The sequence below is a fragment of the Theropithecus gelada genome, chromosome 13, assembly GCF_003255815.1.
Source record: "Theropithecus gelada isolate Dixy chromosome 13, Tgel_1.0, whole genome shotgun sequence".
NCBI classification, from domain to species: domain Eukaryota; kingdom Metazoa; phylum Chordata; class Mammalia; order Primates; family Cercopithecidae; genus Theropithecus; species Theropithecus gelada.
The window spans coordinates 62,737,100-62,757,667 of NC_037681.1; the positions used below are offsets into that span (position 1 = coordinate 62,737,100).

At 37.7% G+C, this 20,568-nt stretch overlaps 1 protein-coding gene across 2 annotated transcripts in view; it reads left to right on the forward strand.

Moving 5' to 3' along the window:
• The window catches only part of EML4 (echinoderm microtubule associated protein like 4), a 159,042-nt gene that overhangs the window by 93,599 nt on the left and 44,875 nt on the right, over window positions 1-20,568 (forward strand). For both annotated transcript variants that reach the window (XM_025405691.1, XM_025405692.1), the window contains 4 exons: window positions 916-1,044; window positions 2,441-2,466; window positions 18,322-18,445; window positions 20,311-20,460. In XM_025405691.1, the coding sequence (XP_025261476.1) occupies window positions 916-1,044; window positions 2,441-2,466; window positions 18,322-18,445; window positions 20,311-20,460 (429 nt within the window). The remainder of the gene's footprint in view (window positions 1-915; window positions 1,045-2,440; window positions 2,467-18,321; window positions 18,446-20,310; window positions 20,461-20,568) is intronic.

The window sequence follows — 20,568 nt, forward strand, 5'->3', positions numbered from 1 at the left end:
TTACAAAATGCTTTGTCTGTGTGTCTCATGCAGATTCTTACCCAATCTAAATGGTTTATAATTTTTCTGCCTGGTCTCTTGTGGAGTTTTTCTTGGATATAGCTTATTAATGCTACATAACTTTGGATTGTGTGTGTTAAGGTGGCTTTTTATAATCGGTGTCTTTAAGGTTCTGATTTCACTTGGTATCTTCTTTGTCCCAGCATCTTTTTTTTCAGCTTCTTGAGGTCTCCTGGAAATGTGCTTGCCCTCCTAAATTGCTCTTTGGATATACTGTTGCAAGAAATATTGGAGACTGGATGAGTTTGAGGATAGTTAGCAAGGCAATGAAAAAATCATTTGTAAAGAAACAAATTTCACTTATAAGTATAGGGAATCAGGATTGCCAATAACCACATTCTTATGTAAAGTCTTGTTTATTTCTGATCATTGGTAAAATTGTCCCTAAAGATATAAACAAGAGTTTATTCCTTGTTATATTTAGAAATTGTCATCTGTACCGTATGTAATGTAGTTTCTTGAGGACATAATTGCATAAAAAATGAAAATGGCAGGCTCATAAAATTCAATGGCTATGAAAAAATACAGGTTTTCTGTAACTACAGATTATGAGAAACCTTACTCGGCGATGTAAGGAAATAATTTTTTTCTGTTAACAGAAGTGTTTTTTTAAAAAAAAATCAGGTAATATTTGTTCTAGTGAATCTTCTGAGTGATACAGAAAATTATAATACAGGTTTGGGAGTTGCCTTGTTAAACTCCTTTACTCATCCAGGCAGTCTTTCAACTAATCCTTCTCTTTTCTGGATTACCTTTAAGGAAATGTTCATTGCTGCTTTTGTGTTCTGTTTAAATTGTCAGTTACGTGTCTTTTACACTCAGAATTTTTCTCTAAGAAATTAATATTCCTTCTAGCATAAAACGACCATCACCAGCTGAAAAGTCACACAATTCATGGGAAAATTCAGATGATAGCCGTAATAAATTGTCGAAAATACCTTCAACACCCAAATTAATACCAAAAGTTACCAAAAATACAGACAAGTAAGTATTGCACTTTCTTCATTATATCTAAAAAGTAATAATTATTTGGCTATTATGTTTGCATGTACAGTTATGTATGTCTGGTTTAAATCTTTTTTTTTTTTTTTTTTTTGAGACAGAGTCTTGCTCTGTCACCAGGCTGGAGTGCAGTGGCACCATCTTAGCTCACTGCAACTTCTGCTTCCCAGTTTCAAGCAATTCTCCTACCTTGGCCTACCAAGTAGCTGGGACTACAGGCACGTACCACCATGCCCAGCTAATTTTTGTATTTTTTAGTAGAGACAGGGTTTCACTGTGTTGGCCAGGATGGTCTTGATCTCTTGACCTCACAATCTGCCTGCCTTCGCCACCCAAAGTGCTGGGATTATGGCGTGAGCCACTGCGCCCGGCCTTGGTTTGAATCTTTTTAAAAACTCTGTATTATAGTTTTTACTTCTCTTACGGAGTCTCACTCTGTCGCCAGGCTGGGGTGCAGTGGCACAATCTTGGCTCACTGCAACTTCCACCTCCCAGGTGCAAGCGATTCTCTTGCCTTAGCCTCCTGAGTAGTTGGGACTATAGGCGTGCACTACCACACCCCGCTAATTTTTGTATTTTCAGTAGAGGCGGGGTTTCACCGTGTTAACCAGGATGGTCTCGATCTCTCAACCTCGTGATCTGCCTGCCTCGGCCTCCCAAAGTGCTGGGATTACAGGCGTGAGCCACCGCACCCAGCCCGGTGTATGTTTTCTTTCAAGTCTTCTACAAAAAGTTGTATCTACCTTTTAATGCTCCCAACTCAAATAATATGTCTTAATATGTCTTTTTTTTTTTTTTTGAGACAGTGTCTCACTCAGTCGCTCAGGCTGGAGTGCCATGGCACTATCACTGTTACGTCTTACTGCAGCTTTCACCTTCCTGGGTTCAGGTGATTCTCCTACCTCAGCTTCCTGGGTAGTTGGGACTACAGGCACGTGCCACCATGCCCAGCTAATATTTTTGTATTTTTTGTAAAGACGGGGTTTTGCCATGTTGCCTGGGCTGGTCTTGAACTCCTGGACTCAAACAGTTCACCTGCTTCAGCCTCCCAAAGTGCTAGGATTACAGGCGTGAGCCACTGTGCCCAGCCAAATAATAAATCTTAAGAATTATCTAACATTTGAGTATTTTTCGTAAGTTATTTTTATGCTTTCACGGTTTAGATGCTCTTGTGGGATACTCATTGTTTTATAAAATAGTGTATATTAGTAGCTCATCAGTGAGAAACTTTAAAAAATGCTGATTTCTTACTTTCGCTTCTAGAGATTTGTCTAGGTTATAACCTAAGCATTGACACTTTTACAGTTTCTTGAGGTGATTCTAATGGTCAGCCATATAAAATTGTAAAATAAATGTGTTTCTTAAATTTCTTTTCTAGGCATAAAGATGTCATCATCAACCAAGGTAAATTAAAAATCCTTTAAAAATTTTTGTTTTGCCTTTCTTAGTTTAATTTTTGCTAATTGAAAAGAATATTTACTTATTTTCATCCAGTGCGCTTTATTAGTTCATAGTAATCGAAGTGCGTTACTATAGTCATTTAGGAAAATACCCAGTTTTTATTGTAAGATAATGTCATTTTTGTCTCAACCAGCAAAAATGTCAACTCGCGAAAAAAACAGCCAAGGTAAGAATAAACTACGCAGTTGGTTGCCTTCTAAGTGAATTTTTTTCCTGGATCTCTTATTTGGCTTTTCATTATTTATGCTGCCTGACTTTCCTCCTAACAAAGGAAATATGGTGATTTGAACTAGGTGAATCCAGCTACATTTTAATTTTTTTTTTTTGACACCGAGTCTTGTTCTGTTGCCTATGCTGGAGTAAAGTGGCACAATCACGTCTTACTGCAACCTCCACCTCCTGAGGTCAAGCGATTCTTGTGCCTCCCGAGTAGCTGGGGACTATAGGCACCACCACACCCAGCTAATTTTTGGTGTTTTTTTGTTTCATATTTTTAGTAGAGATGAGGTTTTACCATGTTGGCCAGGCTGAGCTCAAACTCCTGGCCTCAAGCAGTCCTCCCTCCTCAGCCTCCCAAAATGCTGGGATTATAGACGTGAGCCACCACACTTGGCTCAGCTACATTTTTAAAAATCCATCTTATTTCTAAGAAGTCTGAAGATTCAAGGTGAACAGCAAAAGTACAGTATTACAAAAAGGGATAAAATACTAGAGGGAGTTTTCTCCCTTAAAAAAAAGTTTTACCTAGAAAAGCCATTTAAAAGATTGATAAATTTTAACTCAATTTCCTGTCTTGCCAACTCCATTGCAAATAATCACTCATTTCTTGATGCTAAGACTGAAAATATAACGAGTCTAGCAAATCCGTTTCCTCTTAAGTTTTTCTTTTGTATTGTTTGTAACTTCTGGCTACTTGCTGTTGTTGGCTTGTTCGGACCAAAAAAAGAAAGCAGACTTTTGGCAAATGCGTATTTAATTTAATTGCAGTGTAGGTAAGTTTTATAAATCAGTTTTACATTCTCTTTAGATTGCCTGCAAATTTAATTGAAGCATGCTGATCTTAATGAAAGCATGTCCTTTCTGTGCATGGTTTTCACAGCTCACTTCTATCTCTCATAGTTAGCCTTATTTTCTGGTCTATTATAGTAACAAACTACAATGTGGTTAAAGGTTTTTTTTTTAGAGATTTAACTTGATTTCTGTGGATTTTTACTTTTTTGATTCCAAAAAGAAAAAAAATATTTCTAATAGTCTTTAGGTCATTTGTTTTTACATAGACATTCTAAATGAAGTTGAATTTTGCTGGCATTCTTCTTTAGTAGGTCTTACTTTTTCCCTTCTTTATAATACAACATAGATTAAGTAATGTTTGAGATATTTTAAAGGGAAAAATGAAATTTTATTTATGAAGATAATTCTTATTACATTGTATTTCGAAACTTTTAAGAGAAAGAGTCTTGCTCTGTTGCCCAGGCTGGAGTGCAGTCACTACCTTGGCTCACTGCAGCCTTTACCTCCTGGGCTCAAGCAATCCTCTCACTGAAGCCTCCTGAGTAGCTGGGACTACAGGCGCGCACCACATACCTGGCTGATTTTTGTATTTATTGTAGAGATGGGGTCTCACTTTGTTGCCTAGGTTGGTCTCAAACTCCTGGGCTCAAGCAGTCCTCCTGCCTCAGCCTCCCAAAGTGTTGGGATTACAGGCATGAGCCACCACCTCTGGTCTGAAAACTTTTTTTTTTTTTAAGTAGAGGCAGTAGTATGTGATAGGAAGAGCAGCGAATGGGGAATAGCTGTGTTTAGTGTTTGGTCCTGGCTGTTATGCATAATAGCCTTATGACCTAGGCTAAATGACGATATCTCTGAGTGGTTTTCTACTCTGAGTATACTAACTATAAAGCTTATTTCACATGGTTACTGAAGGATGAGATAATACATATGAAATATAAATTGAAATAGAGTGGCATCTACTAAAATAGGGAACATTTGAGGAGAAGGAGATGTGTGGAAAAGTAGTTTGGCTTTGGACAATTGCATTTGAGTTGTCTGTAAAACTTAACCTATATGTAGAGATGTATAGCAAACAATGTCTTGTAGATGTTTAAACACATGGATTTTGGAGTCCAGAGAGTGGTTTTACCATTGACTTAGCTATAGTGACCTTGAGCAGGTTACTTCTACCTCTGTAAGTCTTTGTTTTCTCATCGTAATTGAGATAATAGGCCGGGCGCGGTGGCTCACACCTGTAATCCCAGCACTTTGGGAGGCCGAGACGGGCGGATCACAAGGTCAGGAGATCGAGACCATCCTGGCTAACACAGTGAAACCCCGTCTCTACTAAAAGTACAAAAAACTAGCTGGGCAAGGTGGCAGGCGCCTGTAGTCCCAGCTACTTGGGAGGCTGAGGCAGGAGAATGGCGTAAACCCAGGAGGCGGAGCTTGTAGTGAGCCGAGTTCGCGCCACTGCACTCCAGCCTGGGTGACAGAGCAAAGACTCCGTCTCAAAAAAAAAATTGAGATAATAATAAGCCGTTAAAGGGTTACTGTAAAAATTATAGTAATAAATTGTACACAGTATCTGGCATATAATACCAAGTAAGTTTTAGTTATTAATATATGAATTTGGCAGTAAAACTTTGCACTCAGATTTGTATTGTAAGATGAAAAGATAATTATTAAATTGGTGAAATTAATTGACCGTAAGTTGTAAAGCTATTTTAAAAGTCTGGTATTCATTTTGCATGGCATATTCACAACACATTTTCTAGTATTTCAGCTATTAATGCTAATATTTGTCATTTTTGGACATTCTTCTTAAAATATGACATTAATTTAGCCCCTTGACTTGTTCCAAATCATCTGCTTTGATTTGAGAAGAAGCCTATTTACATATGGTACATTTAAGTGAGTGGTAACAGAGAATACTTTACCTGAAAGGCCTGTGTACTTCAGACAGAGCAGAGTAGGAGAAAAGGTAGAAAGCTGCATATTCCAATCACCACTTAGGCAGAAGTCAGGAAACTGGTGTTGAAAGCAATAGAAAGTAGAATGGGATGTACACAGGGCAGTCTCTGAGGTTAGATGTGAGAGGAAGAGCAGGTTATGCCACTAAAAAGAGGCTCTTACTGACCTATATGTTTATATCCTGAAACCTGAACTGTTTTTCATTACTCTCTTCCCTAACAGTTCTGCTGGGTTGTGCTCCAGATACAGCAGAGATAAAGTCCTAGCATATCAACTGAAAATTTGAATAAGCTTCCCTGTAGGACTGTCTGTTGTTAGAGTGGCAGTTAGGTTCTAATACAGTAGTATTCACTGTGGTGAGTTACTGATTTTAAAACATTTTCCAAGCTAAGTTGGGGGACTTGAAGCACCATGTATAAAATTGCTTATTATGGAAAATAGATAACAATTTGACAAATCTTCTAATAAACAAAATGATACTGCCATTAAGGTCATCCTTGAAATAGTTATCAAGTACAGCTGGCCTTCCATATCTGTGGATTTCACATTCCTGGATTCAACCGACCTGCATTTGAAATATTCAGGGAAAACAAAGTCGCATCTGTAGTGAACATGTATAAACTTTTTTTTGGTCATGATTCCCTAAACAATACAGTACAACAACTAGTAAGTAATCTAAAGGTGATTTAAAGTATACAGGAAGATGGTCATAGGTTACATGGAAGTACTATACCTTTTATATCAAGGACTTGAGCATCCACAGATTTTGCTGTCTGCAGGAGATCCTAGAACCAATGTCCCATGGAAACCAAGGGACCAACTATGTTACATTTTAAATTTATTATTTATATATTTAGAGACAGGGTATCACTCTGCCAACCAGGCTGGAGTTCAGTGGCATGATCATAACTCACTGCAGCCTTGAACTCCGGGCTTGAGTGACCCTCCTGCCTCAGCCTTCCAAGTAGCTGAGACTACAGGCACACACCACAACACCCAGCTAATTTTTGTTTTACTTTATAGAGGCGAGGTGTCACTATGTTTCCCAGGCTTGTCTTAAACTTTTGGCCTCAAGCAGTCCTCCCACCTCTGCCTCCCAAAGTGTTAGGATTATAGGTGTGAGTCACCACACCTGGCCTACATTTTTTGGATCTGGAAAATAAGTGTCACATGTTCTCATTATTTCTGAAACAGAATCTGAATGTCCTCAAAATACTTTTTCAGACTTGAATAATCTTAAATCTATTTTTTCTCTTGTAGAACTTCAAACTAGGCCTGTTTATATTTAACACATGATTACCTGGTCATGTTGAGAAACTGAATGACTCAGGTCTCTATTGGGAAGAAATCTGCTTGTTTTGAGGAAAAAGGAAGTCATCAATCACTAAATCCCATTCTTACTTCCTCTTATGGTGCTGTCTCCCTGCTCTGGGATTAGATTCATTGTTATTTACCATTTCAGTACAGTCATATCCTAACTGTACAGGTGTATCAAGGTGGAAGGACAGTTATCTTAGAAAATTGAGAAGTAATTGAGTATTAGCTACCTGTCCAAAAATGGCTTCAGATTAAAAATACTTGAGAAGTCATTTTGAATTATATACTGTCTAAAATCCCTCAGTAATTTATTGTAGCCAAATGATTTATCAAATAATTTTAAAATAAATAATACAAACTCATTTATAAAATTGGGGAAAGGAAAAAACCTGAATAATCTTGTCATTCTAACAGATTACAGTTCTGATGTGTTTGTTTATTGTTCTTTATCATATATACATTTTATACATTCACTCATTTAACAGATATTTACTGAGTGCTTATTTTGTCAGACCCTATCCTAGGCAGTCAGAGTTACAGCAGTCACAGTGTTGAGCTGTGTGGAACTTATATTCATGCTCCATAGACAAAACAGATAATAAATAATTCATATGTCAGGAAGGTGATACATATGGGGAAAGAATAAGGAGAGTAGAGAATTGCTATTTTATATAGAGTGGTTAGGGAAGACATTTCTGATATGGTGACCTGAAGGAAGTGAATGAAATATGAAATATGTAGATAACTATAAAAAGGATTTTATGAACATAGGAAGCTGGAAGTATATAAGCCTTGAGGCAGGAACTTTCTTGCTGTGTTAAGGAATAGCAAGGAGGTCATTCATCATAGAGTACATACAATTTTGCATTATTTAGCAATTACATTTATAAAATGCATATTCATTCCAAGCAAGAGAAGCTTCGTGAGGTACATCATGTAGGAAAGGGAAGTGAAGTGATACAGCAGAAAGGGCAAATGAGTAGTAAACATGAGACCTAGTTAGGGGTGAAATGACCTGTATCACAGAAAATTAAAGAATCACAGTTCTGCACTATGAGTTAGATAACTCATAATTTTGGGAGAAGCTGAAAATTCCATTTGCTAAAGGCAGTGATTTTAGAAAACAAAACATTGTTGTCTGATAAAATTTTTCCTATTACCCTGACACTTTGGGTGTTAGTTTCCTTACATATATTTAGTCTTAGAGTAGATATCACTAAGGTCTTTTCGGTAACTTTTTGAAAGCTTTTTCTTGTAGCAAACAGAAAATGAAGCACAGTTTCCTGCTGTCCCCACAATACCTTCACTAACTTGCTTGTAAACTACCTTTTGAAGAACTTAAAGGCTGGGTGAGGTGGCTCACGCCTGTAATCCCAGCACTTTGGGAGGCCAAGGTGGTTGGATTGCTTGAGTTTAGGAGTTCGAGATTAGCCTGGGCAACATGGCAAAACCCCATCTCTACCAAAAATACAAAAATTAATCAGGCATAGTGGCACACATCTGTAGTCCCAGCTACTTGGGAGGCTGAGGTGGGAGGATGGCTTGAATGGAGGTGCTTTTGTTCAGAGCCTTGCATTATGTTTTCTGACCTGTTGGCTCCAGGCCTGTTTAGTCCTAAAACCTGTTCACACCTGTGCAAACTGAGCACTGTATCTGAAAGAATAGCTAAAATTTATCGATAAAGATATATGATAGCAATGTCCAACTGACACTGTTTATTGTGTCACCCATTGAGAGGGTGTATATTGTCACTCAGAGAGTGTGCAATTTGAAACAAACCAAAAAAATCAAAAGCCTTTCATTGAACTACAGACAGATTCTTTCCTTTTTACCAAGATGGTATCCCAAATTTGGCAATTCCAGAATTTAGGAAGAAGTTTGTTGAGTGTGGATAAGCAGAAAGGACAGAAAACCAGTGCATTTCCAATGGAGACCATACTTAATTCGAAAACTTATTTATTTTCTTTTTTATTTTTGAGGTAGGGTTTCACTCTGTTGCCCAGGCTGGAGTGCTGTGGAATGATCACAGCTCACTGCAGCCTTGACCTCCCGGGCTCAGTTGGTCCTCCCATCTCAGCCCCCAGAGTAGCTGGGACTACAGGAATGTGCCGCTGTGCCCAACTAGTTTTGTATTTTTTGTAGAGACAGGGTTTCACCATGTTGCCCAGGCTGTTCTTGAACTCCTGAGCTCAAGTGATCCACCCGCTTCAGCCTCCCAAAGTGCTAGGATTATGGGTATGGCCACTGTGCCTGGCTAGTTCTAAAATTTACATACTGTCCCTTTTAATAACCTGTATAAACATAATTTGGATCCCTGCATCTGGGGTTTGTCCAGGTATTCTCTGTATTTTTATTTATTTTATTTAAGAGCGTAGAGAAGGCGCTGCCAAGGGCAGCAGGCCTGCCAGGCTGTTGGTCTCGCCATCTGTATTTTAAAAGGATACCAAAAAAAGGGGACCTTTCCTCTGTTGGAGATTTTTTTTTTTTAAGCTCTATAAAGCAAAGATCTGATTTCATAGTGTTGTGGTTAGTAGCAGTCTTCTGGATTAAAATATGTTTGAAGACTGTCCCATTTTTTAAAATAGAAACTATCCCAACTTCTAAGAACATGTTCTTGACATCCTCTTTCCTTATTTTCAGCAAAGAAAAAAGCCCCAACTCTCTCCTCTGTACATCAAGTATATGAATACTTCATTAGAGAACGTTCTAATCTTATACATATTTATTGTGGCTAAAGTCTTCATTCAAATTATGTATATTTTTGCTATACACATACTTTTTAAAAAAATCTAAACTAGAAAATATAATTAACCAAAAATTTTCAGTCTTCAAGCATGCCAGTTAACTGAGTGAAATATCATAGTTAGAAATCTGTGCTGTCCAGGCCAGGCACAGTGGCTCATGTCTGTAATCCCAGCACTTTAGGAGACCAAGGTGGGCAGAGTTTAGACAGGAGTTTAGACCAGCCTGGCCAACATGGCAAAAGCCCATCTCTACAAAAATACAAAAATTAACCAGGCGGTGGCACCTGTCTGTTGTCCCCAGCTACTTAGGAAGCTGAGGCAGGAGAATCTCTTGAACCTGAGAGGCGGAGTTTGCAGTGAGCTGAGATAGCACCACTGCACTCCAGCCTAAGCAATAGAGCGAGACTCCATCTCAAAAAAAAAAAAAATATCTTGTCCAAAAATGGCAATTATATTCTATATTGTATTTCTAACTCTAGTAATTGTTATTGTTTTCTAGAAGCACTTTGAAAAGAATTCTAAAATTTGTGATTAGCTGTAGCCAGAAAGAGTTGCAGTTAATCAGTGGCATATACCAAGATTGCAAGGAAAAGGTGTAGTAAATTATGTGCCACGTCCCTGAACTGTACTCACAACTGGTTCTCCAAAGAACAGTTTCACCAAAAATATTCTATTGTTTTTCTTCAGTAATGCTTTTTAAACTTTGGTGAACTATTTTAATGTTTCTAAAAATATATTCAAATAATACAGTGAGCACCCATATGCTGACCACCCAGATTTATCAGATCTTCACATTTTGCTTTATTTGATTCAGGGGTTTTTTTTCATTTGTTTCATTTTTTCCTTTAAGAAATAACATTATAGTTGAAGCTTCTCATTAATCCTATTTAATCAGAATTTTTATATACAGGTTTTTAATGTTCTGCTGAGGCCTCCTGATTCCCTCTCTGCTATAGTTAATTGAGAAAACAGAGCCAGGGTGATAAATAGTTTGACATTTGAAATTTCCTTTTCAAATTTCTTATTTTTAAAAAATTAAGTGCAACTTAGTATATTCATATAAAATAAAAAGGTTTTTCATTTATTTAGTGCTTTAAATAATTTTTCCTGAGGATATAAGTGAGTGAGTTGGGGGAATTTTTAAAATAAAACCATATTTTGCCTACAGAAAAGTTTTAGGCAGTATAGTGAGTCTTTTAGCAGTTTTATGTGTCTCATGTTGTTGAAACAGATTTCTTTTCCATCTTTTCCCAAAAAAAGCCTTTTCAAGCAGTACAAATAATCTAAAATGCTTAAGCAAACTCATTTTCAAGTAATTTTGTGACAATCAGAGAAACATCAAGAGAAACCTGATTAAAGGAGGTTTAGGTTCAAGAAGGTGGGTAACTGTAAGTTGGCTTACTACTGTAATTAGTATAAGAGTTGATTAACAGGGGCACAAGACATGGTTATGTCTCCAATCTAAGCTCCTAAGAGGTTAGGTTCATATCTTTTACACTGTGCATCCCTTACCCCCCTATGTAATTAAAAATTCAGGAAATTTTATCAGTCAATAGAATTCTGCCTATAGAAGAAAAAAGTTAAGATCACATTTTGTACTTGGTCATATTTTTCAGACCCAAGTTTTATGTTTGCTAATAAAACTAATATTTAGCAAGTACTGGAACTAGGAATTTTTTAAATCTATGAAATAAGAGAGTTAGATTATATCCTTCTAAATTCCCTTTTGGTTTATTTGGGTCTCTAGGTTTTATGATTTAACTATTTTTATAGCTAGATCATTGAAAGGGGGCAAAATCCAAACATCCTTACAGATTCCATTGTTTGATTGGAATTTTAAAATATTATAACTACAGAATAACTGGATCGTCAACTGGGACTTGAAATCTTTTGTCTGCATCAAGAACATTTTTAAGAAAATATTTTAGCCTTCCAAAAATGTTCCTTGTCACTTTCTACTATAAAATTATAGTTAATATTTCTGGGATTTTGGCTATCCTTCTATTGTTTAACTCTGTGGTTTTGGGAAGTAGAGCCTGATAGTATCAGAGAAAAGGCTCAAATTGAGTAAAGATTCTTTAATTTTCTGCTTGCAGAAATTAGGTAGCATCACACTCTCCTACCTTTTAGTTAAATGTAAAACTCAAATTCCAGTTTAGGGGAGCCTATTTAGTTCTAAAGATTGTAAAATACAGATTAAAAATGGATTCCTAAAATGGAAACTTTCGGGAGAAAGATGTGTTAAGTTGTAAGCAATCTAGACGTTCAGAAGGCTTTCTACAGGTAGTACCCATTACACAAATAATTATAATCATAGTCCAAATCCCTGAAGTTCTGCTGTTGCCTTTGAATGGCTTTTTTTTCTTTTTAAAAAATCTCAAAGACCAGAAGTAAAGCAAGCTTAAAAAGAAAATCACTGGAGGAACTGATCTTGGAATGGAGTATGCCCAGTGCCATCTCCTTTCTCCACTCTGCCTGAATTTTAACTTTTCCATTGCTACAATTTGTGAGCAATTAATAAGTTTTTGTAAGGATCTTATATAAATTACTTTAAAAACCAATTATTTATGCATGAGTATGAACCATTTTGAAAATATGGCTTTGCTCAGAACACCTGAGATAACTGTCTCAAAAGAATGGGAGTTTTGATTAGGGAATATGATAACCATTTTGCAATTTGGGACACCTTGGAGTGTCAGATAGCCTAAGGGAGATGCAAAAGTAGAAGAGCAAAACCCAAGGAAACTGAAGGGGAAGCATTAGGAGGAATGGGGGAAGGACACAGAAGGGAAAGTGCAACATCAAGTATTTCAAATGTCTACCTAACAATCACTCTTTCCAAAGATAGTAGAGCAGAAGCATCTTCCTCTTCTACTGTCCTCCCTAATTTCCAGCTGTTGGGATTCAGAGCTCAAGCTAGTACTATTTGGATTGAAAGGAAGCTGTGTTGCCACCTTGTAATTGGACTAGCCTGAGGCCCTTACCAGTATCTGAACAGCACTGCCTAATGGAAATACAATGTATAACACATATGTAATTCAAATTTTTCTAGTCAAATTTTTAAAAAGACACATGTAATATTAAATTTTAATAACAAATTTTTAACTCAGTGTAGCCAAAATACTGTCATTTTGATGTGTGATCAGTATACAAAAATTATTAGTGAGATATTTTACTTTTTTTTCCATATTAAGTCTTTAAAATCTGGTTTGTATTTTATATTTCCAGCATATCTCAATTCAGACTAGCCACATGGTAAGTGTTCAGTAATCAGTGTCTGCAATTTTAGACAGAGCAGGTCTAGATCATAGTTTTAGAGTGAAAATGTTTCCAGAGTTATAAGTAATAGAATTTTGGACCAAAGTCTAAAAATGTATTTAATCTCTCTGAGCCTTGGTTTCCCCTTCTGTAAAAGGAGTTAGACTAGGAGAGCTATAATATTTTATCCAGCCCCAACATATGTGTCTCGGGAAATGAATAACAGCCTTCATGAATGATATCCTACAGAATTTCTTCTTTAATAATTAAACTACTCTATCACTGATCAGATTGACTTAAGAATATTTATTTTGTTTGAACATAAGCTAGTAAGTGCTAAAGCTGAGATTCGAACCAAGGTCTGTATCACAAAGCTTGTGTTCTCTTCACCCTCTCAGTCCCAGAAATTTTCACCATACCAAGGTTGGAGATGAAATGTTGAGGCTGTTTATATTTAAGTTAGCATCAGCTTCATTATTGAATACTCCATACTGTGTTTACTATCATGAGGCAGGTAGTTTTCCTCACTTTCCTTTTCTGGACCACTAGACTTTGTATTTTGTTACTGATCTCCTATTGTGCTTTGATCAGTCCCATCGCCCATCCGTTATTAAGTTTCCTGGTGGTGGTTTATAGTGAAGACAGGCAGAAAGTAGCATTGGGATAATACATACTGACTGTAAGTTTTATGATTGTAAGATCAAGAAGCCTGAGAATCTCAGGAAAAAGTTTGCAGTGAGAATTTGACAATGACTGGGGAAAAAAGAGGGTCTTCTTCATGTATGTATTTTACCTAATGCCCAAGGTAAAGAGTGTCTTAAAAGAAGAGGTTGCAAACTGGTGTTGTGTGCAGGCCACAGGTTTTCATATGGTGTTCTCCCTTTTTTTGGTAGAGGAGGGAACATTTTTAAATTGGCAGATTTCACAATAAATTATAGATTTTCTATTTCTTTTGAAAAATAAGAAGACTTAGTAACACTGGGCCCACATTCTTCATGGAGTGGCCTTGCTGCTCCCTCCCTGAGATGGAGTATGGGGTATTTGAATACAGTGTCCCCACCCTCAGTCATCGTGTACTCTCCCACTTCTCTCAGTTTCATTTCCTGCAAATGAATTTGTGTTGTTTTTAAGTGTACATAATAGACTCAGCAGAATTCTAGTTTATTTACTTATAGTTGCTGTTCTGTGGACAGTCACTTTAAAGCTTAGGAAAAGATACTATAGGGTACTAAATCATAAACAATTGCTAACCAGTGTTTAGAGTGGTCATAAATCCCTTTCAAAGGCAGAAGGATAAATGTTTGTCAAGAACCTCATATTATGCTTTGCAGTGTGATATTTAATCACTTGTAATTCCAAACAGTAGGTAGTATTACCACTTTATGTATTGAGAAAATGAAGCCAGTCTTGCAGCTAACAAAGCATGAAGCTAAGATTCAAGTCATAGACTTTTCCAAAGCTCATGCTGTTTTCACTATAATGTATTGCTGGAAATTGTCTGAAGTGCTTAGGTTATATACTTGATCTCTAACATATATGACCAATTTATAGATAGTGAAAGCATTGTCATCCTAATATGCATTGCCATTTTTATATCATATCAGAAAAGTTAGAAGCACTAGATCATGCCTTTACTTTTCTACTTGGTTTCTTAGGCTGCTTGACATTTGATAACCAATATGGTGTTCTCAGCTGTGCCTGTTCAAAAAGGAGACTTTTTTTTTTCCTTGATACTATGACTAACCTTCCCCCTTTGCTGTACCTACGCTCCTTTCTAAGTGGTGATAGAAGCATCTATTAAATGTCTTTTTTATTCAGAACACATTTATGATGTACATCTCTGATCAAAGATCCTGGAGTAAATTCCAAAGGATGAGATATCTGCCTTCAAAAAGTTTGTAATCTTAAAAACTAGAGGAAAAGTTATATAACAAGTTGACACTTGAAAAGAGTAAACTATACAAATAAGAACAAGGATATACAGATCAGGATGACTGCAGAAGTAGGGAATATTTACAGCTGGTCATTTTCTTATCAAATTTCAGCTGTGCTAAAAATCATCAGGAAACAGAGCCCACTCTTAGATTCGGAAGTAATGAAGACATACATCATGTGGTATTGAAACCATGGTGTGGGAGGCCTTAGCCTGTTCTTAAATCAAACTCTGAGGCCAACTACACTGAGTAATAACAATAAAAATAACTTGAACTTCTCACCCATAACAAGCACAACTTTTTTTTTTTTTTTTTTCTTTTGAAACGGAGTCTCGCTCTGTCTCCAGGCTGGAGTGCAGTAGCATGATCTCGGCTCACTGCAACCTCCGCCTCCTGGGTTTAAGTGATTCTCCTGCCTCAGCTTCCCGAGTAGCTGGGATTACAGACATGTGCCACCACACCCGGCTAATTTTTGTATTTTTAGTAGAGACGGGGTTTTACCATGTTGGCCAGGCTAGTCTCAAACTCCTGACCTTGTGATCTGCCTGCTTTAGCCTTCCAAAGTGCTGGGATTACAGGCATCAACCACCATGCCCAGCCCAAGCACAACCTTTTAATCTGATTGAAGAAATACTTGCAGATATTCAAGAAGTAATTTATCTTTCCTTCCTCTTCATGGTTTGCATTATATAAACTACTGCATTATTACATAATCTTCTCCTTAGGTCGTTTAAGTCATTATTAGAGATCCTAAGGTTGTATCAGCCTCTGGTTGTTGATCACGTTTTCAGTCTGGTTCTAATGCTATTTTCATATCATGCCAGACAAGTTGGCAAGTGCTAGACATTTCCCATGTATCTGTACTAAGTCTTTGTCTCTCCTTTAGGTCCTTCTGTAACCATTTCACAATCACCATCAATATTATTAAACCTGTTATATGGAGGTCACTGGGATGCTAGAGGCAGGGTTAAGTGGGGTTTTTTTGGTTTTTTTGTTTTCAAAGGAGTAAGAAACAATTGTGGCTGGGTACGGTGGCTCACACCAGTAATCCCAGCACTTTGGGAGGCCGAGGGGGCGCAGATCACTTGAGGTCAGAAGTTTGAGACCAATCTGGCCAACGTGGTGAAACCCCATGTCTACTAAAAGTGCAAAAATGAGCCGGTTGTGGTGGCGCGTGCCTGTAATCCCAGCTACTTGGGAGGCTGAGTGGGGAGAATCACTTGAACCCAGTGGCAGAGTTTGCAGTGAGCCAAGCTCGTGCGACTGCACTCCAGGCCTGGGTGACAGAACGAGACTCCGTCTCGAAAAAAAGAAAAAATTCCATCAATTGCATGAAGTATTTTCTTTTGTAAAATATGTGTAATGTTGCCCAGGCACGGTGGTTCATGCCTGTAATCCCAGCACTTTGGGAGGCTGAGGCGGGCGGATCACCTGAGGTCACGAGTTCGAGACCAGCCTGACCAACATAGCGACACTCCATCTCTACTAAAAATACAAAAAAAAAAAAAGCCAGGCATGGTGGCACATGCCTATAATCCCAGCTACTTGGGAGGCTGAGGCAGGAGAATTGCTTGAACCCGGGAGGCGGATGTTACAGTGAGCCAAGATGGCGCCATTGCACTCTAGCCTGGGCAACAAGAGTGAAACGCTCTTTAAAAAAAAAAAAAAAAAAAAGATGTATAATATGGATTTGATTCTAGACTTGTGTTTTTTAACATTTTAGTTTTAGACTGTTGCAGTTCTTATAAACACCTATTGGTTTATGTAAATACAAGACACCTATCCTGCCAATAAGAAAACTGTTTCTTAGTACTGTCTTGAAAATCTCGGAGTATGACATTTGAAATCTTGAGGTCATGTTTTTGTTTTCTGTTATTGCGAGATTTTGTGTGTGTGTGTGTGTGTGTGTGTGTGTGTGTGTGTATACATGTGCCACATTTTCATTATTCAGTTGAGTTTAGGTTGTTTCCACATCTTGGCTATTGTGAACAGTGCTACTGTGCACCTGAGAATACTGATATATCTTCAAGATACTGATTTCAATTCTTCTAAAAAATACCCAGTAGTGGGATTGCAGCATCATGTGGTAGTTGTGTTTTTAACTTTTTGAGGAACCTTCATCCTACTTTCCATAGTGACTATACCATTTTGCATTCCTACCAGCAGTGTACAAGTGTTCAAGTTTCTCCACGTCCTCATCAATACTTGATGCCTTTTTTTTTTTTGAGACAGAGTCTCGCTCTGTCTCCCAGGCTGGAGTGCAGTTGCGTGGTCTCAGCTCACTGCAAGCTCCACCTCCCCGTTTCACTCCATTCTCCTGCCTCAGCCTCCCGAGTAGCTGGGACTACAGGCCGGCCGCCACCACGCCCAGCTAATTTTTTGTATTTTTAGTGGAGACGGGGTTTCACTGTGTTAGCCAGGATGGTCTCGATCTCCTGACCTCATGATCTGCCCAGCTCGACCTCCCAAAGTGCTGAGATTACAGGCATGAGCCACTGCACCTAGCTGTCTTTTTATTATTATTATTATTATTATTATTAATAGCCATCCAACAGGTATAAAGTAATATTTCATTGTGATTGTGATCTGCATTTCTCTGATGATTAGTGATGTTGAACAGTTTTTTATATACCTGTTGGCCGTTTTTATGTCTTTGGAGAAAAGACAAAAGAAAAAATGTCCTTAGTCCATTTTAAAGTCAGTTATTTAACTATTGAGTTCCTTATATATTTTTGAGATTAACCCTTTATTAGATATGTGGCTTGCAAATATTTTCTCCTGTAGGTGGCCTTTTTATTGTTGATTGTTTCCTGGCATAAGAAAAACTTACGCCATTTAACATCTGTAAGTTCATCCAGTAGTGTGGTAGACATGGTTGTTGTCTATCCAAATAATCTCACTCTTCTTTTCAAGTGTTAGGAAAACTGTTGTCACAAAATTTTCTTTTGTGTTTTTCTACTCAGCCTTCCTGGCCTTCTTGTAGAAATGTGTCAACTTAGATAAATTATATTTTAATTCTGAAAAAATTATTCTCAGTTAAGGAGATGGCCATTGGTTTTTTTTTTCCCCTACGATGTTTTGGACTAGGACTTTATAGTATCACTTTGTTTTCTATATGCTGTATAATGTAGTTGGCGCTCTGTATCCATGGGTTCTGCATCCACAGATTCAGCCAACCATGGGCGGAAAATATTTGGGGAAAAAGATTGTCTATTATACTGAATATATGCAGACTGTTGTCATTCTTTTCTGAACAATACAGTATAACAACTATTTACGTAGCATTCACATCGTATTATGAGTAATCTAGAGATGATTTAAAATATACAGGTTATATGCAAATACCATTTTGTGTCAGGAAATTGAGCATCCATGGATTTTGGTATCTGAGGAAGGTGTTCCTAAAATCAATCCCCCATGGATACAGGACTACCATATAACAAAAACAATTGTATATAATGAGGCTAAAACTTTGAAGTAGTCATTTTTGTCTTGTTTTTATTGTATCGCATTAATAATCCACTTTTGTATGACTATACAGAAAATATGTATGACTTAACTTTTGTCTTGTATTTCAACAGAAGGAGAATATATTAAAATGTTTATGCGCGGTCGGCCAATTACCATGTTCATTCCTTCTGATGTTGACAACTATGATGACATCAGAACAGAACTGCCTTCTGAGAAGCTCAAACTGGAGTGGGCGTATCCTTCTCTACCATGACAGCAAATTCATTTGCTTTGTCTATAGTTTGACAAATTACTTAACCTATTCTCTGTCATAATTGTCTTTATACAAAAAAAAAAAAAAAAAAAGTAACAGCTACTTAAATAAAAGGAAACATCAGGCCAGGCGCGGTGGCTCACGCTGGTAATCACAGCACTTTGGGAGGCTGAGGCAGGCGGATCACAGGGTCAGGAGTTCAAGACCAGTCTAGCCAACTTTGTGAAACCCTGTCTCTACTAAAGATAAAAACAAAAAATTAGCCAGGCGTGGTGGCACACACCTGTAATCCCAGCTACTCAGAAGGCTGAGGCAGGAGAATCACTTAAACCCGGGAGGTGGAGGTTGCAGTGAGCCAATATCAGGCCATTGCACTCCAGCCTGGGCGACAGGGGAAGACTCTGTCTCAAAAAACAAACAAAAAAGGGAGATATTATCTCTAATTCTTTGCTGTTAGCAATTTAAAGCCATCAAAGTTTATATCTTTGGAAAGGACAAACAATATTTTGCGAACATCGTGGCAGGTACTTGTGGTATGCTAGAAAAGGCACTAGACTGGAATTGGAAGACTAGTGTTTGAGTTTTGGCCCTGCCACTTACTCCCTGTGAACCTTAACTTTCTTTACTTATAAAGGGGGTTAATAACCCATACCTCACAGGGGCTGCTGTAGGAATTAAATAAGAAAACATCAGTTAAGCATTTTGTAACCTCACATTAACAAGGCTGATTCTAATTCAGAATTAACTTTTCAGCCAGACTTTTTTTTAAATGACTAACTGTTAAAGGAGAGTTTTCCTAATTTCACCTAGAAATTTTCACTTCTCTTAGAACCTCCAAGAAACTCAGTGAAACAAAAAAGAACTAGTAGTTTGAACTCCATTGTCTGCCTCCATTCTCCTATACTTCCTCCCACATCCCTTGCATTATTCCCTCCTTAGGCGGGTATCAGCTTGGACACACTCACCAATCCTTTAATTCTGTACAACATATTTTTAACAAACATTCTGCTTACCAAACTGTTCCTGGCTATTCCTTATTTATCATGTAGGTCCAGCATAAATATCCCTTTTCCAGATAGGCCTTCTTTTGGTCCCTCCCTTCTCTCTCTTTTTCTCTCTACCTAAATTAGGTCTTCCATTTAGGCTTTCTCCTAGCAGTCCGTTTTTTGGTTTTTTCCCATAATTTGTAATTTTATATTTGGTGATTATTTGTTTTCTTTGCCGGAGGATAAGCTCCAGAGACAGGCCCTACATTTTTTTGTTCAGAACTGAATATTCACCTTTATGCTTGATACACATTAGGATCTTAATATATATTTGTCTGGTAAATGAGGAAGCTAAGATTTAAACATATTAAAACAGTTAGGTTGCACTAGGGCTAATGGCAGGATATGAGTTTTCCTTTTCTTGGGCAGGTGGTGGGGGCGGGTGGCGACAGTGTCTCTGTGGCCCAGGCTGGAGTGCAGTGGCACGATCTTGCTCACTGCAGCCTTGACCTGACCTCCTGGGCTCAAGTGATTCTCCCACTTTAGCCTCCCAAGTAGCTGGGACTACAGGCATGGGCCACCATACCTGGCTAATTTTTTTTTATTTTCTGTCCAGACGGGGTCTCACTATTGCCCACACTAGTCTCAAAAACTCCTGAGCTGAAGTGATCCTCCCACCTTGGCCTCCTGAAGGGCTAGGATTACAGGTGTGAGTCACTCTGCCCATCCAGAACATGAGTTTTCTAGTTCTAGTTCAGTTTTCTTCATGGTACCTTCCTAATTCTATAAGTATACATGAAAAATCTGTTAACACCTTGAAAACTGTGTTTATTTAAAACCTTGACTCTTTTTCTATTAAGATATGGTTATCGAGGAAAGGACTGTAGAGCTAATGTTTACCTTCTTCCGACCGGGGAAATAGTTTATTTCATTGCATCAGTGGTAGTACTATTTAATTATGAGGAGAGAACTCAACGACACTATCTGGGTCATACAGACTGTGTGAAATGGTTGGTATCATTTAACATTGGTTGATTTTTGTTCTTTCAAACCCTCATTTTGTATTTTTTAAATTTGGGTTTTGTTGAAAGTGATTTCTTGTGGAAAGCTCAGAATGT